The sequence below is a fragment of the Sorex fumeus genome, unplaced genomic scaffold (assembly GCF_029834395.1).
Source record: "Sorex fumeus unplaced genomic scaffold, SorFum_2.1 ptg000067l, whole genome shotgun sequence".
Lineage (NCBI taxonomy): Eukaryota > Metazoa > Chordata > Mammalia > Eulipotyphla > Soricidae > Sorex > Sorex fumeus.
Window position 1 is genome coordinate 4014814 of NW_026606124.1, and position 19126 is coordinate 4033939.

At 39.6% G+C, this 19126-nt stretch overlaps 1 protein-coding gene across 5 annotated transcripts in view; it reads right to left on the reverse strand.

Annotated features, from left to right (window-relative positions):
- The window catches only part of NEO1 (neogenin 1), a 172691-nt gene that overhangs the window by 65824 nt on the left and 87741 nt on the right, over positions 1 to 19126 (reverse strand). For all 5 annotated transcript variants that reach the window (XM_056128702.1, XM_056128703.1, XM_056128700.1 and 2 more), the window contains exon 7: positions 17866 to 17986. In XM_056128702.1, coding sequence (XP_055984677.1) covers positions 17866 to 17986 — 121 coding nt within the window. The remainder of the gene's footprint in view (positions 1 to 17865; positions 17987 to 19126) is intronic.

Consider the following 19126-nt stretch of genomic DNA (forward strand, 5'->3'; position numbering starts at 1 on the left):
AAGGTTTAAAAAAAATGACTGAGGTTCTGCGATTCAAAATACTGTTAATTAAGATGAGACTAACACCCAAGGACAATAGAGACAAGGGCCAGGAATATTGCTCTATGGCTGAAAGCCTGCCTCATGGGTTGGGGGAGAAGGCAGCTGGAATAGAGAAGGGCCCACTAAGTCAATGATGGGTGGAGGGGTCTCTTGGGATGGGAGATGTGTGCTGAAAGCAGATAAAGGGCCAAACATGATAGCCTCTCAGCATCTGTTATTGCAAACCATTATGTCCCTAAGCAAAGAGAGAGTATGGGGGAAATTGTCTGCCATAGAGGCAGGGGGATGGGTAGGGGGATACTGGAGACATTGGTGGTGGGAAATGTGCACTGGTGGAGGGATGGGTGTTTGATCACTGTATGACTGAAACTCAAATGTGAAACGTGAAAGCTTTCCAACCATACTTTACTTGATGTTCCCTTCTCTATCTGTCCCGCTTGGGATGGAAGATATGTGCTGAAAGTAGACTACAGATCAAACATGATGGCCACTCAATACCCCTATTGCAAACCACAACACCCCAAAGGAGAGAGAACAAAAGGGAATGCCCTGCCACAGAGGCACGGTGGGGTGGGGGAATGGAGTGGGGGAGTGGGAGGGACACCGGGATCATCAGTGGTGGAGAATGGGCACTGGTGGAGGGATGGGTACTTGAGAATTGTATGACTGAAACACAGACAACAAAACAACAAACACTGCCCTCCCACTGTTCATCGATTTGCTAGAGCGGGCCCAGTAATGTCTCCATTGTGAGACTTCTTGTTACTGTGTTTAGCATATTGAATACTCTTGGTAGCTTGCCAGGCTCTCCAAGAGAGGCGGAGGAATCGAACCCGGCTCGGCCGGGCTGGCTGCGTGCAAGGCAAATGCAAACATGAAAGTTTTTAAGTCTGTAACTGTACCTCATGGTGATTCACACATTAAAAAAAAAGTGAAAGCTTTGTAACTGTATCTCACGGTGATATAATAAAAAAGCACTGTAGCACTGTCCTCCCATTGTTCATTGATTCGCGGGAGCAGGCGAGTAACTGTCTCCATTGTGAGACTTGTTGTTACTGTGTTCGGCATAGCAAATCCGTCATGGGTAGCTTGCCAGGCTTTGCTGTGCGGGCAAGATAGGGCAAGATACTCTCGGTAGCTTGCTGAGCTCTCTGAGAGGGGCGGAGGAATCGAACCCAGGTCAGCCGCACTGGCTAAATGCGAGGCAAACACCCTACTGCTGTGCTATCGCTCCAGCCCAATTAAAAAAAAATTGAAAACAAACAAAAAGAACTGAATGCTAAAAGGACGTAAAGGGATATACATGACAACCTGTCAGTACCTGTACTTCCAACCATAATGCTGAAAGGGGGAAGGGAGGGGCGGAGGGGGAAGGGAGGGCGTGGCAGAGGAGAAGGGAAAGGAAAAGGAGGAGGGAGAGGGAGAGAAAGAGGGAGAGGGCAGAAAGAAAGAGAAAGAGGGAGAGAGAGAAAGAGAAGAAAAGTGGATGCTATATAAAGGCAGCTGGGGAGGGGTGGAAGAAGAAAACTGGGGACACTGGTGGTGGGAAATGTACACGGACGACGGGATGGGTATTGGAACATGGTGGTTTAATAAAAATAAACAGGACAGTGCATACGTGTATAAAACTTTAAAGCACAGTCTCTTTTTTTTCTTGGCGGGTGGGGTGGTACTATACCCAGCTTTGCTCAGGAATTATTCCTGGCTTTGTGCTCACAGACCACTCCTGGAAGGCTCAGGGGACCATAGGGGATGCTGGAGACTGAACCCAGCTCAGTCACAGGCAAGGCAAACACCTTACCTACTCTAGCCCCTATAAGACCTTCTTAATATACAAGCATAGCCTTCTTTCAATTTAGAGTCCTCTCTCTCACCTTTTCCAAAAATAAAATCAGATGAGGCATACCATTCTGAAACTTGCCTTAATAATAACTGGGTAATTTCCGCTGCTATCTTACTTACATCTTCTAATTGTTTTCACTTTGTATAAAAGATTTTATTGAATCATCGAATTATGATTGGGTTTCTGTCACGCAATATTCCAACACCGAATCCTTCGCCCATGAACACTTCCTACCACCAATGTCCCCAGTTTCCTTCCTTTAACCCGGTACCCTCCCCTTCCCCCCGCCCGCCTTTATGGCAGGCACTTTTCTTCTGAAAGTAGGTAAAGGGACATTCATGATACCGATCTTAACATTTTAAAATAGGTACCTAGTATTCTAAGTATTCATGTATAGAATGAGTCCCTCTGTTGCACGGACTGCATGGTTCTTAAATTTATTGAGCCCAGTTAGTCTAACATAAATATATTCGAAGAGTGTTGTATGTGCTAGATAAATTACTTGGGGGCAGGCCCAGGGAGCCTGGGTGGTCAACCCTGGTGATTCTTGGTCAGCTTGGCTGGGGATTCAGTGCCAGGATGTGAGGATGAACTGCTGCTTGGCCCCACAGTGCCTAGCTGAGCTACCCCACAGTGCGTTAGCTGAGCTACCCCAAGAGTATCAGGGATCTCCAGGGTCACACCTAGCAGTGCAGAGAGATCCCCCAGGGCTGAACCCAAGATGCTTAGGAGGCTGTGTAGGACCAGGGTCAATCCTTTTTGCTCCTATATAATCTCCCTGACCCCAAGATAAATTATCATTGATAGTGTTATTTGGAGAATTCTAAATTATTACTAAACTGCATTTCAAAACAAACCTTTAGTGTCATCGAATGAAAGCAAAAATGGAACCTAAAAGGTAGAACAGTAAGGTAGGGTGCCTGCCTTCATGTAGCCAACCCGGGTTCAATTCCCCTGCTCCAATTCCTAGTGGTTTCCTGATCACTAGGTGTGATCCCTGAGCACAGAGCCAGGAATAAGCCCTGAGTACCACTGGGTCTGGGCCCCTTCCACAAAACGCAAGAACACTACTCTTCTTATATCCAGTCTGATGAGTATAGAACAATTTGAAAAACTAAACTTGAACATGTCCACAAAATACTTATAAATTATGAAAGTAACAAAATATTTCACTTCCACAAATAAAGTCTGTACATAGGGGCTGAACCAATTGTTCAGGGGGTAAGGCACATGCGTTGCTCATGATGACGGACCCCGGATCGATTCCCAGCATCCCATAGGGTCCCCCAAGACCACAAGGAGCTATCCCTGAGTGCAGAGCCAGAAGCAAGCCCCAAACACCACCAGGTGTGGTCCAAAAATCAAAAATTCAAATCACAACCAAAGTTTATATGTGAATGTGTAAGAATATCAGTGTACCGGGGCTTTCTCTAATACTTCATGTTTCAAACATCACATCAGGGGAGCTCTGCATTTATCAGAGCATTGCTTTTGTTTCCTCTAAGTATAAAAAAGCTGCGATTGTTTTATCTGTTTAATTGCTTAGAGTCTGTACCTGCTACTAGAACAGTCTATGGGCAGACATCAGGTTTACTGTTTCACCTTCACTCAGCATAGAGAGGAGAATAGAACTTTGTATAGCATACAAAATGTACTGGTGAAAAAATACTTAAGACAATGTTTGGTAACAAGGGATAGCTCTAGAAATTACATTAGGTGAAGGATTCAAAGTACCTTTGCTATAAGCATGAACACTGTTGTAACTAAACTTAAAAAAATATTTTAAAGACAGGCCCTGTTTCAGTAAATCTGCATTCTTATTTCTGGTGATTAATATGCTGTATTGATTTAAACTTATCTCAGAGTGAGCTTAAAGCAGGCCATTCCAGATGCCTTGTGATTGTAGGTAACATTTTGTTTTGCAAATTTAAGTGATGGGGCTGAATATTAAATGAGTATGGAGGTTTGCTTTCTACCTTAAAAACAATCCTAGCAATTCTGCTTCATGAAGCTAATCTTCTGTCTTCATTTTAATGGACTGCTGACTACTGCATTCCTAGTGAGGAGCTCTGCCTTTAAACATTCTTTTAAATTACTACTACTCTAACTTTATCGCATATTCATATTTTATGACATGCTTTAACATTTAATGTTCTACTTGCCACTCAGAGCGATAGTGTACAGAGATTACAGTTTATCCTTGCAGGTGAAGAAACCCGTACTCAGAGAGTGCGCTGAACTAATCACTCTGAATGGTTGGGGGGAAGGTTGGAGGAAGTAAGGGGGTAAGGGACAGGGACAGGGAGCTAATACTTCTGATTTTTAGCAGATCTGTTTAATTATATACATTATGGCAAGAGATATAATTAACTGGCATTGCCTTAAATTTTCTGTAAACCACGTTTCATTATAATCAATATTTTCTGAAATGAACTTTGGTACATCTACACAATGGAGTACTATGTAGCTCTTAGAAAAGATGAAGTCATGAAATTTACATACAAGTGGTACAATATGGAAAGTATCATGCTAAGCGAAATGAGTCAGAAAGAGAGGGATAGACATAGAAAGATTGCATTCATCTGGGGGATATAAAGTAACAAAGTATGAGATTAATACCCAAGAATAGCTGAGATCAGCACCAGGAGGATTACTGCATAACTTAGAGGCCAGCCGGGTATCCTAGAGGAAAGGGCAGTTCAGATAGAGAAGGGAGCACCAAATAAAGGATGTTTGGAGGATCCTCCCAGGAGGGGAGATGCATGTCGAAAGTAGACTATGGACTGAACATGTTTGCCACTCAATGCCTCTTTTGCAGACCACAACACCCAAAAGGAGAGAGAGAACACAGGGGATTGCCCTGCCACAGAGACAGGGGGGATGGGGGGATGGGGGTGGGAGGGATATTATCTATGGTGGTGGAAAATGGGCACTGGTGGAGGGATGGGTATCTGATCATTGTATAATTGAAACCAAAGCACAAAAAATTGTAAATCTACAACTTTAAAAAAAATAAAATAAAATAAAGGGAAAAAAAAAAGAAAAAAAAATTCCAACTTCATAAATTTTTTTTCTGGCAATACAAAATAAAAAAAAATATTTTCTGAAATGAATCTTAATGTACATATTTCTAAAGCAATTGCATTTGATAGAAAAATCAGAAAATCAAAACACAAAATTTTAGTACCTGATTTAGTCACTTGGCAAGCTAATGCCATACAAGAACTGAACACCTTAGATATTCCTTAAAAAAAAACTTAGAAGGGTCTTCATTATTAGGAAGTCAGTTTAATCATGGCAGCCCTGAGTTTAAAATATCTTAAAGTTATTATTACTGCTACATAAAGGCAAAATATGTGATTAAGATCTACTTCAATCTGAAACATCCTAGTGCTTCAGATTTAAAATATTCCACAAATGACTAATAATTTCCTGCTATCTAGCCAACTTTTAATAATGCCAGGCCATTAGTCACTTATTCCAGAACTTTTATTATTCAATATTTACCTCAGATACTATATGGAATTTTTTACAAGTACTTCTATCATTTGAAAAGGGATTGGCCAATATGCATCCTTATCTATGATGACCATAATATCCTAGAAATCATTTACCGAGTAAGGTATGAATTTCCTTCACTAAAAACAAGTTCACGTTACTCCCTTTACACCAACCTGATTTCCCTTGTTGGAACTAGAAGTGCCAATTATGAGGCAAGATATGAACAATGCAGAGAAAAAAACATACTTGTGCTTTTATATTTCAGTTTTCTGAGATAATTCTGGAATCTATTTTTAAATTCAAACTGACAGGAAGGAAGACTAATAAAACTGGTGAATAAAACTACACTTTACCTTAATCCTTTCTACTCTTAGCATACCTATAATTTATCTGCCATCATTTACATACTAGTGCTTAAAAAAAATAGAAATTAACATAAGAGATAGAAGTATTTTAGCAAAGATGGCATGCAATAGCAATATGAAATGATAGCAAATAAAAATAAAACTTATGTCCTGTTAAATATTTTGAGAGACCTTCTAAAATCATAGTTGCTAAAACTGCATTAAAATAAAGTTGTCTCAAAAATGACATTTTAAGTGTCCCAATTAAGAGACACACAGAAACAGTGGATGCCAGGGGCCAAGGGATAAGGAAATGGGGAGATATTGGTCACAGGGTACAAAGTTTTAGCAATAAAATGATTAAATTTCAGGGTTCTAACATACAGCTTGGTTCCTATATAGAACAGTACACTTGAAAGTGGCCATAAGAGTGGAGCTTTAATCTTCTCACTGTAACAACAAAATGGTAATATGTAAGGCAAAGGAAGTGCTAATCAACCGTAAGGTGATAATATTTTTACAATATATATGTAAATAGATTATCACCTGGTACAAAATATACAATATAAAATGTCAGTTTTATCTGAATAAAACTAAAAACTTTTGTAAGCATATTTAAACTGCAACTATGAAATTTTATTTAATACTCAAAGGCTCTGGGCTGGAGCGATAGCACAGCGGTAGGGCGTTTGCCTTGCACGCAGCCAACATGGCCGACCCGAGTTCGATTCCTCCGCCCCTCTCGGAGAGCCCGGCAAGCTACCGAGAGGATCTCGCCCGCACGACAGAGCCTGGCAAGCTCCCCATGATGTATTCGATATGCCAAACACAGTAACAAGTCTCATGATGGAGATGTTACTGGGTCCGCTCGAGTAAATCAATGAATAACGAGAGGACCGTGACCGTGACTCAAAGGTGATGATAAACTTCAAAGTCAGACTGTGGGGCTGGTGAGGCAGCTCAGGTACAAGCTTTACATGAGGATCTCAATTTGATTCCTGATTCTGCAAGGCCCCCTAAGTGCTGCTGTCTGCAGTCGCAAAGACCCCCAGGTGCTTCTGGTAGCCCCAGTGGATTACTTACTGCTGGGCAGCAACTGAGCACTAGTCGGGAGGCTGAAGGCTAGGACAAACACACAGCCACGCTCATCTCAGGCGGCATTCGGAAAATTCCTTCTACAAAAACAAGACTTTGCTCCCTGTTCAAAGTTGGCCACTCAAAACTGTTTTGGCATCATTTCTGAACAAGAAGTATATGTAATCCAATCAAACTTCATTCACAAAATCAAGACACTGATTGGATTTGACCCGTGGGATACCATTTGTCAATACTGATATTGTCCATTTTTACTTGAATTGTTATAACTGACACTTCCCAAGCCGTGCCGATTAAGATTCACAACTTAATACCTTAATAATGGCACCACTTTTAAGGCAAGAACTTCATGGTGAAGAAGATTTGAGAAATGCTGTATGTATATATTTTTCTTTTACTCTTGGGAATATGAATGCAAAGGAAAAAAGGTCTAAAATGGAAAGTTTCCATACTTCCTCTTTGGCATTGCTGAAGTCTTGGTCTTGTCTAATCTATCTATGAAAATCACTAAAATCTACCAGAATTTTAAAAATTCATTTCCTATAACAGAATCCAAATTTCTCGTGAAGAGAACTGTCAGTAACTCTTAAGTTCTTTCTACGTTTTTGGCAGACAATCTTCAAAATGATGAGTCTGGAGTATTTTCTATATTTCAGCACCAGTTGAAAGATATGCAATAAGATAAAATAAGAAAAGAACTTTACTGATTATAGAAATAATTTATGACTATTTTAGAAAATGGAGAAAACTGATGCTACCCAAAGATTATCACTCTTTACGTTCTGGTTTGGAGATTTCTAAATATATATGTACCTTTTTTTTGCTTGTTTCTGGGCCACACCAGGTGGTGCTCAAGACTTACTCCTAGTTCTGTGCTTAAGGATCACTCCTGGCAAGGCTCAGAGACCATATGGGTTTTTGCGCAATCAAAGCCAGGTCAGCCTCCTGCAAGGCAAGTGCCCTACCCACTGTTCTATCTCTCTGGCCTATGTACAATTTTGTAAATATAAATTCAGGTTTCTTGGTATAAAGTTTTGCTTCTTTGCTTTTCTAGTTATTACTCTATCCTGAGATTTCCCTGATAATAAAAACTGTTTTAGAGTTTCAAAGTCATGCGTTTTAGTGGCCACATAACTTTTTCACCATGAACAGTACGATAGTTACTTTAACTACGAATTTTATTTTGGGACATTTAATGATTCCCTATTGTCACTATCTTCTCTTTTTAAATGACTAATTATGACATAAATAATCTTTGCCCAAACCCTTGATTCCTTCTTTAGGAAAAAAATCCTAAGACGCAATTAGTGGGCTACATCATTAATTTCTACAATATGACTATCAAAATGGCTTTAGTAAATGATGTTAACAATTTACACATTTTCAAGATATGAACTTCATCGCACCTTAATCAGCCATTTAAAGTAAAACTCTTCTAAAGACTGACAATACTTATTAGGTAAAAATGACATCTTACTGATGTTACATCTTTGTTAATGAAGAACACCTGTCGTATTTATAAATTATCTTTATCTTTGGTCTACTGTGAGCTATATACTTAAATAAGTTATTTTATCATCCACAGTCTACAATCTTCTGGCATTCAGAATGCTAACGTTCTGCAATTCTGGTGACAATGTTTCGCTTCCTTAAGGTTTGCCTCATATCTAGACTATTTTGATTCTCACGTCCTGAAATACCAGTGTTCTCATCTGTATTTTTTTTTTGCTTTTTGGGTCACACCCAGCGATGCTCAGGGGTTACTCCTGGCTCTGCACTCAGGAATTACTCCTACCGGTGCTTGGGGGACCATGTGGGATGCTGGGAACTGAACCCGGGGCGACCATGTGCAAAGGCAAACACCCTACCTGCTGTACTCTTGCTCTGGCCCACTTGCTATTTTTTTAAATAGATAAAGTAAGACAAATAAGTCCACAGGAAAATAAGAGTGGTTTAAAGCAGAAACAAGAACAAGAATCCTGACCATTAAAAAGAAAGCACATGTTGAAATATTATCAAAAAACCTCAGAGGCTATTTAGGACTAAAGTGGATAAAAAAGGCATTCTTCTGAAGGCAGAGAAACAAGACAAGATAATATGAACTGTTTATAACCCCAGTAACTGAAAAGACACATTTTCAATAACAAGAGGGATAAAAAATACAGAAACAGAATATCCTCTGCACATATTTGAAAATAAAACCATACTTAACTGTCTTAATTCATAGTACAACAAGTTCCATTAAAATCTAAAAATTTCTCTAAACCAAACCTGTAAGAACTCTTCTCTTCCTTTACCATTCCTTTCCTAACCTCTGACAAATCACAAAATCCCTTTTCCTAGACCTTTTTATTTTGCATTTGGTTATACCCATATTCAACACACTGAAACGGATTACTCTGCCTCTCTAACCAAATCAGTCCTATTGCCTTCCTTTTCATATTTCCTGGCATAAATTTCTTCATAATATTCCTTTGTACACTCTTAAAGTCAACAGAATATGGGCAATACCCACACGTTTTTATATCCTGTTATTGATAATTTCTACTTTTGTGTACAGACAATTTGCACTTGTGTGTCTTCCTTAATCTGTCTGTTTAAAATACTCCAATCTTTTCAAAGGAACAGCTCTTGATTTCCTTTTTGTCTTCGATTTCATATATTTCTGTTATAATTTCCTTCTTCCGGATGTTTCAGATTTAATTTGCTTTCTATGGAGTTTTTAAAAGCTTCCCTCAAGATCCTACTTGAACTGTCAAAGTAGCTGATGAGTTGCAATTCTGAAAATTTTGATGAGTTACATTTTCATTCAGTTCAAAATAGTTTCTAATTTCCTGTGATTTGTTCCTTTACAGATCATTCTGTAGGGTGCTAAATTTCAAAATATTTGAGGACTTTCCAGGCATTCTGCGGAATTTTGGTTTAATGACACTGAGATTAAATACTGCAGGGTGTAGCTGGGGACCCCCAGCAACACAGGCCTGGGGGCAGCCCATCAGAGGTCTAAAGGTGGGGAGCCCTAAGACCCTGGAATTGGGAAGGCACCCTAGTCCTTGGTGGACTTAAGTCCTTTCCTTAATAGGTTCTGAATCCCTTACATTTAATGTTACTGACAAATGACAAATCTAGATTTAAATATACCATCTTGCTAACTGTGTTTTATTTATTTAGTTTTGTGTCTATATTTGAAATGACTAAAATATAAGGTCTCCACTATACTCTATTAACTTGACCTGAACTTCTCAATTTTTAAGTTATGTTTTTAATATGTACTTTTAATTTACCATCCCCTCTCGGAGAGCCCAGCAAGCTACCGAGAGTATTCGATATGCCAAACACAGTAACAACAAAGTCTCCAATGGAGACGTTACTGGGCCCGCTCGAGCAAATCGACGATCAACGGGAGAGCCTTTACCTTTACCTTTTAATTTACCATGATCTATTTCAAATATCAAAAGACCTCAGTGGCTATGTAGGGTTTAAGTGGATAAAAAGACACTCCTCTGAAAGTAGGGAAAGACGACGAGATAATATGAAACGTTCCATAACACAGTAACTGAAAAGACTAGTGTCACAGAACTAGTAGCTGTGAAGACTTAGTATTGTAGAACTTGGTATGTGACATGGGAACCTTACACAAGATTTCAATTCCTTGTTCTGTCACACATTTAATTTTCCAGTTCTGGGGCCACACCTGGCTGTCCTCCATACCTACTACTCCTAGTGCTGTGCTCAAGGATCACTCCTGGTGGACTCGGGGGATCCTCTGGGGGTACTGGGTGAAACTCATGTCAGCTGCATGCAAGACAAACGCTACACCTGCTATACTGTCAAGAGTAGCACTGGCAGGTCCCACTGCCACACATTTTTATTTAGCGTGCTGTAAACTGTAATGTTCTTATACCAAAGGTGAGCCAGCTAAACCTGCTGTTTGATAAATAAAGACCTATACAATCAGTCAAGCCTGCCTGATTTATACTGCCAATTCCATATTACAGTGGCAGAGTAGTACTGTGGACACAAATGTTGGCCCAGAGTCTAAACAAATATTTATTATCTGGTACTTTACAGGGCAAGTTTGCAGATCACTCTGGATGGTTAACAGTCTTAGTAAGTGATTTTTAGAGAATGTTGTTTTATTTGCTTTAAAAAAAAACAAAATTAAAACAACCACTACCCTGTTTCTTTTCTTTGGGAAGTTCTTCTGAATTTCTGTCAAACTATCTTGAAGATTTCTCCTTTTATGTCCCTTACCACAAGAGTACGAACACAGCACTCTTTCCGCTTTTGTTCGGAAAGGGTCTTTGTTTCACTTTCTCTTCTGAAAGATAATTTTTGCTCGGTATATAATTTAGGTTGACATTTTTCTTTCATAACTTTGCAAGTGTTGTTGAATTGTCTTCCGGCTAGGCCATTTCTGGTAAAATTCTTGTCTTTATTCACCTGTGTGTCTTTTTATTCATGGCTGCCTTCAAAATTTTCTCATTACACTTGGTTTTTAGAACCTTGGCTACACTGTGTCTAGGTTTACCTTTCTGCCATAGTTACTGTTATTATTGTTGTTTTTAATCTAGTTGAGGCTTTCTGAGCTTCTTCTTGGACCTATGGGACAACCTCATTTATCTAGAGATTTTTAATTCTTGGCCATTATCTACACAAATATTTGCTTTACTCTATTATTATTCTTTTTACTTTATGAGATGCCAATTTATTTATTTTACACCATCTGATATGTCCTACCTAAGATGCTCTTGGGATTGGAGAGATAGTACAGGGGTAAGGCACTCATCATGCAACCCAGGCTCAATCCTTGGCACCGCACCTGGTCCCCTGAGCACTGCCAGGAGTGATCCCAAGTGCAGAGCCAGGAGTAAATCCTAAGCACTGCCAGTGTGGCCAGCTACCCCACCCCTCCAAAAAGATAAAGATGTTCCACTTGTTCCTCCCTTTGTTTTATTCAGATTAAGTAATTCATTTTATTTCAGTGATCAGCCTGAAAGAATGCTTCATCTCTGATACCATGATCTTTGTAGGTTTTATAGTTCCCTTCCTCTGTGATGGCAGGAGGGCAGAGGGGCTCATTTTGATAATGTGACAGCACTAGTATTTTGATGATCGGCATGAAAAGTCATACAAATAGAGTTGTATAATGGAAACTGTATTTCCAAAATTTTATAGTATTGTAAACCAATGGCAAATGAATAAAATTTGTTTCCAAAAAAGGAAAAAAAGATCTGGGTTTTTGAATTTTGTTGTTGACTACTTTTGTCTCCTGACAATGGGCCAGTTTCCCCTTGCTTTTGTATTTTGTTTTGTTCATATACAGTATTGCTGGATGCTGACCACAGTGTTCAGAATGGCAAACTGAGATCATTATTATTTATGATTGGAAACTCTCCTGTTTACTCTTTTTAATATGTAGGAGTATTGTTATTTATTCAGCCATTGATTAGGCTGATTGAATTAGGCATGAACTCCACCTTACTTTTTTTTTTTTAGTTTTATTACCTTTATTTATTGAATCACCATGAGAGCAGTTACAAAGCTTTCGGGTTTAAGTCTTGGTCATACAATAAAACACCCATACCTTCACCAGTGCCCATTCTCTACCACCAAAAACCCCAATATACCTCCCATTCCACATCCTCCCCCTACCTGTGGGGCAGATGATTTCCACATTACTCTCTCTCTACTTTTACTACATTCAATATTTCAACACCAGACCTACCATTATTATTTGGGATTGTACCCCAACACTCAGATCTGCCAAAAAAGGAACTATAGACTATTTGTTTTCTATTGCTGGTTATGAATAACATGATGTCGCTGATTTTGGAATTCCGAAATTTTAACAATTAAATCTGGAGGGATTTCTGCCAAAACCTGCTAGTTTCCGAGATTTGTTTCTGAGTCTCTTGGATCATGGCTGTTAAGCAGCTTGATCAGGAGCCAGAGAGGCCATTTGTGGGCAGCGACTTGGGATCTTGTTGGGGCGAGGAGGAAAGGGCCAGCTCCACCCCCATCCCGAGAGACCCTGTGTCTCTCATCACTGCAGGCCCAATCCTAACTGTCCAATGGCCTCTGGGGGATGGCAGCCACTGAGCCGCCAAGAAGGTGGTCCTGTTTACTCTTTTTTTTTTAGGTACTACAACACCAGGAGAGTCAAGCTCCCCAGGTGAGAATTTCACTACTAGGAGAGGTCTCTTTAGTATAATTTTCAGATTCTTTTTTTTTTTTTGCCTTTTGGGTTATACCCGGTGATGCTTAAGGGTTACTCCTGGCTCATGCACTCAGGAGTTACTCCTGGCAGTGCTCGGTGGACCATATGGGATGCTGGGAATCGAACCTGGCTCAGCCGTGTGCAAGGAAAATGCCCGACCTGCTGTGCTATTGCTCCAGCTCCAGTTTTCAGATTCTTTACTGGCAGACTGTTACGGTGCTGAGCTTCAAGTGAGTACCACATTTTCTTACAGTTTTCACCCATTCTTGTACACCTCTCCACAAAGGGATCACTCTATGCTTTTGACTTTCTCCTGATAGTGAAAGCTTTTGTTTATTTGTAAGTTCTAGGCTCATGGTTGACGCGGGTGTGATTTTCAATGGTTCTGGTCCAGTCCTAGCATGAGGTAGGCCTTATCAGGCTCTTCTTCCTATGGCAGCCAAAACCAGATTTGTACTTATGCTGTCTTGAGTGCTGGCTTCCTAGTCCCCAGAAGTAAAAGAGCTCTTCTCTGAACTACTGGAAAATCCCAGGTCCTGAAACGTTTTTCTATGTCTTTTATCAAAAGAGGGTTTTATTCTCTCAAACCCCTCCCCCATCACTAATGGGTCTTTGCCTGTGTCCTAGGGACAGGGGAGGGATTTTCTTCGACTATTTCCCTAGAAATGTGTGAAGTAAGTTATCATATTGCCCCACCAATCTTTGAGGCTTAAGGAATTCTGCTCCGAAGTACGTAGGAGGGACTTTTCCCCCAACAGGCAGACTACTTTCCGTATCACTGAAATGACTTTTCTAGTCTCTTGCCCCTTAATAATAAACATCCTGCAGGGCCTCAGGGAAATATCTTTGCAAGCAAGTATGTGCTCCCATTCTATCTGGTCCCAAATATTCTAAACTAGTCCACATTGAGTCTTCAACAGTTGGTATCAATGTAACTTACCTTTCATGTCAGCTATTTCTTTGTCTATACACAACGTCAAAAGTGAAACAATTCCTACGGTCCACTTGTCTGGGGAAAGTTGTCCTTCTTTGGAATTTGGGTTACCTGCTTGTCTTGCATGCTGAGCTCTCTAAAAGCTTGAAGAAATTATGATATTTTTTTTGCAGATGATTCAGCTTTTATGGCAGTGAGGGCGCTGTCCTCTGCATACACCTTATGTATGGAATAGAAGCAGAAGCCCTCTTCCACTCCAGGTCACTTCCCTTCTGCACGTCTGTCAACACCAGCACTCTTCCACTCACCCAGATAAACCTGGAAGTTACCTCTGGCTTCTCTACAACCATGCTTAGCATCTAATCGATTCTTCAAGTCAGGATCAGCCAAATCATTCACAGTTTTTAAGTATCCTTTATATCTGTTTCTCCATTACAACCGATCCCACGGCTTCCTCCCTTCTAATTAAACCTACATCACCAGACTGCCTTATTCTAGTTCATGATCAAAGACTAATCTAATTACCAACCTAATCTATACTGTCTTTACAGGTCACCTTCCATAAAAACAAAATACTCCAACTATACTACGTCCATACTGATTTGCATCCTCCTCGTAACAACTGGAAACCTGATCATTTTAGACACATTACACAGAGGACACTTTCCACATTAAAAACTCCCCAGGCCAAAGACAGAATTCCTCTCTTCTGGACTGTGTGCTGCTGCTTTGTCTGTAGTAAGATAATGTAACTCCTTATGGGGGTCTGCAGCAAGCTCGTGTGGGTCTGAGATCCGGAGTCTGATCCCCGGCATCACCTATGTGCCACATGCCATTCCAATGCCACTCTTGTTATCATCTCCAGCAATACAACAGAACTGTGTGGGCTCCAAGAAACACAACTAAGTGTCTGTGACCCTTGGCAAGCAGTGACGGTGGTCAAGTACATGAACTTCAGTCACCATTGCAGCAACAAAAGAAAAGGGAACTTTTTAAAATAAAATTTACTATGAACAGGCATTAAAGTCATAAACATCTTTTATGTCCCTTATAATGCTGGAGGGCTAGAGCAATAGCACAGCCGGTAGGGCGTTTGCCTTGCACGCGGCCAACCCGGCTGACCCAGGTTCGATTCCTCCGCCCCTCTCGGAGAGGCCAGCAAGCTATTATTCTATCTCGCCCACACGGCAAAGCCTGGCAAGCTACCCGTGATGTATTTGATATGCCAAACACAGTAACAACAAGTCTCACAATGGAGACGTTACTGGGCCTGCTCAAGCAAATCGATGAACAACCGGAGGACAGTGACAGTGACAGTGATAATGCTGGAAACTAGAAAAGCAGGGAGCAGATCTTATAAACTGTTATGTTCTTTTAGCGTTCCCATGTAAATATTTACTTTATAAATTAAAACAAGAACAGAAAGTGATATTAGTAACATATAGCAGGCTTACTTTATAAACTTTCTGTAAACAATGTGTTCTTAATGCATACCTGACAAGATCACTGAATAATTTTTCCAACACCTAAAATGCCTGTGTTTGAAATGTCTCAAAAAATACAGAAACTATAAATATAATTATTATATCAATCAAGCCAGAGGAAAGTCTATGAGGATTGGTTTACAGCCCTCCCAACAGAGCCAATCTTTTATACCGTTGAGTTAAATCTACAAGGGTAACCCGACACAAATGTTCCAAGCTCTCTGTTTTATACATAAGTAATCTCACAAATCAAGAAGTTAACTAAAGAAAATCACACCCATTAGTGCAAAGAATTCAAGTTACTGAACTCACTAATTCTGCTAGTGATTTGATAATCATATTTGGGCATTCTGTCAACATGAAAAAGAGGTTTCAACTAAGTCCTTTTCAATGAGTAAGGAAAGGGATGAAGTGACAGATATAGAGGAAGAGTTGTTTGTGTGTGTGTGTGTGTGTGTGTGTGTGTGTGTGTGTTCCACATCTGGAAGTGCTTGGGATCTACTCGGGGCACTCTGCTGGGGTGGACTTAAGCAAGAGGAAGAGCAAACCAGGGCCTCCCTGGTCCACCCTGCTAACATTTAAGCAGTTTATTTTTCACTATTACTAAAAATACTCCTCTAAATTTCTTTATATAATTATTTTCTCACATGAAAATCACTAGAAGTTGGCTTGTTGGGTAAAATTTCGCTGTTAAATGGATGAGAATACCTACTGGATGCAGTGTTTTATTTAAAAAATGATTATTTCCCTGTTTGCACATTTCTCTACAAGGCATGGAAACAATGAACCTGTAGACAACTACTCTGATGTGAGAGTCAGGTGAGTTCAGTTCCAGAGTGTGCGCCAGTTAGCCAGGAAGCTACTTAGCAAAGAAGGCACCTACTCAGGCCTTTCACTAAAACAGCACACAGGCATTTGATAGGCTGTTTCTTGAAACGTATTTAAGAGTACAATTACAGGGCGAGAGAGATGGCTGAAAGAGCCTGGGTTAATCACCAGCACTATATGGTTCCCTGAGCATGGCCAGGAGCATCCCCGAGCACCAAGCTGATGGAGCAGGTGTTGTCACACCTGCTCCACCATGTGTGAAACCCCCCCTCCCAGCCCCAGGCCCCAAATAAAAGTTAATAGGCAGTTGGTGACATGAAATGAAGGGCACTCCTATCATTCAGGAAAAATGTTGATTATATTTACTGACATGAAATTCTGTGGGCAGTAAGCTATTGTGAGAGGTTAGGAGGTTTATGGGCCCATCATCTGAGTGCACGCGCGCGCACACACACACGCATACACACACACACACAGCATCCTTACACTGCAGAGTCTTGAGTCTGTGCCAGCTATAAATTTAATGCTGCACAGCTCCAAACGCCATTACTGCCTGCTCTGCAGAAATGAAGCTGGGCCCTGGATGTATTTTTCCTTTGTCAGCTGACACACGTGTTAAACTTCAAGAATACAAACTTGGAGAGATACTGCAGAAGGGATTTTCCTTCCTGGTTACTTCTAGGAAGACGCTTTTGCAGAGGAAGGGGTTTTCCACCTGGTGACTTCTAGTGAGCTGCCTTGGGAGGTGCTGCCCTGAGCCTCAGGGAGCGTTAGAGCTGAACGCCCAGGGTGAAATACCGCCCGGAACAGCTCTCCTGAGCAGACAACAGAGCCCCCTAATTTGCGAGTCTTCTTTTCACTAGTACTCTCATCACCTCTTCCCAGAGAATCTCCTGTCATTCCAAACTCCTCCAAGTATAATAACTTTACATTAAAGTCCTCTTAATCCTTGCTTTTGGCTCAAAAGATGGTGAATTCTCCTCCTCACTTGACTCTGATACAGTAGGTTTCCCTCTGCTTTTAGCTTTTCAGTGTTGTCTGACTTTCTAATAAGCCTCTTTTTGTGTGATAATCAGAAAAGGCAAATTAATTTTGCTTGGGGGAACTGAGGAAAACATCTATGCAACACAAACATTACTCTAAGTAAGCTTTTATGTTTTTAATAGTGCAGAAATAACATCTATGAGATGTAAACAGTTGAAATCTGAAAGCATCCTATGCATTAAGAGTGCACACTGTTTTTTTAAAAATATTTTAACCTTATTACCTAATATATTAACCCAATTTCTGGTATGGTGCTAGGGCGGTAATTTTTTTACAACACAAATATGAAGATAAACCCTACTGTGACCAAGCTACCTCAACTAAACTTAAAAATAACCTACTAATTGAGTTTCAATATCATCCCAAACTGCATTTTCAGGTCACTTTAAGCAACACAAATAATTTAAACTGTTATTTTTTTCTCTTAATTATCCTTAGAGTTATTAAGGGGTTCCAACTATGAGGACTTCTGCAGCGAGAGATACTAGCTGCTCAACTTCCTTCCATTTTGACGTTGCAGCCCATCTTACCATGCTCAAGAATGATCAGCTGGGCTCCAGCTTGTGCATTTCCAACATCGTTCTCAGCAATGCACTGATAAAAGCCTTCATCTGATTTCACCAGACCCAAAACTTGAAGATTATGTTCCTTCTGAGGAAGAAAAACATAAATAAAATCTTGCAATTCAAATAATGAATATTAGTTTAAAATATCAAGGATATGTACTTTTTCAAGGATATGCTCTTTTTAGGGAAAAGTTAATAAGACAGTAGAATTCAGTTACTGAATATTATTTACCTGTATAATTATTAACCCAATTTCACATGAGCATTTTGATAAAGTACTGAACTTGGCTGGAAAGGAAGCACTTTCATGAACAATGAACAATTTACTGATTTCAGCAATGAACATAAACCTAGTGCTAATATATGCCCTCCATGTTTGCGAATTTACACTTTTTACTTGAGAAAGTATCAGACATGAAATATCATGTGACTAGTGAAATCTGTAAACTCTTCAAGGCATTTTCTAAAGATTATCTCTAATACAAATAGTTTTAACAGATCATATAGTAAGTTAAATGGTACTGCATATAACAGCTTTCCTAAAACTACAAAGTTTGAATGACAACTATCATAATTAATGAGTTTACATTTTATAAACTGAATCACAAAACACCAATAAAGTAATAAAAATGCTAATTCAGCCATACATTTTGTTTTAAAATTAAATATTTGTGAATTACTTTATATTACATATGAAATTATGCAAAAATATAATTAAAAAATTAATTTAAAATAATATTTGTCCACCAAAAATAAATTAACTTATATGAGAATTCATATAAGAATTCATGAACATTAGGGTTTTTAACAGATTAACATTGCATTACTTCTACCAATGGTATTCATGCATCTTAAGGTACGTTGCTAATCCTTATTCATAAAATCTAGATAATTTTATTATGAGGTTATCAGATAATGACAATAACATAAGATCATATTACTTAACATTTACTATAAAGAGTTATAATGGCTGGCAATTCTTAAATACCTTTAACATTACTTTAAAAAATATCTTTTACATGGAGCACTAGACAATTCAATAATTATTTTGAAGTTCCTGACATCAGAAGAGAAACAGATGTTCATTCCTGTATATAGAGTTATGAAGATAACCAGTACACACACATGCACACACTGACACACACACACACACACACACGTGCATGCACGTTAGTCATTGTGGGATGGGACTGGACCCAGTTCTCACACATGCCAAGTGGAGGTC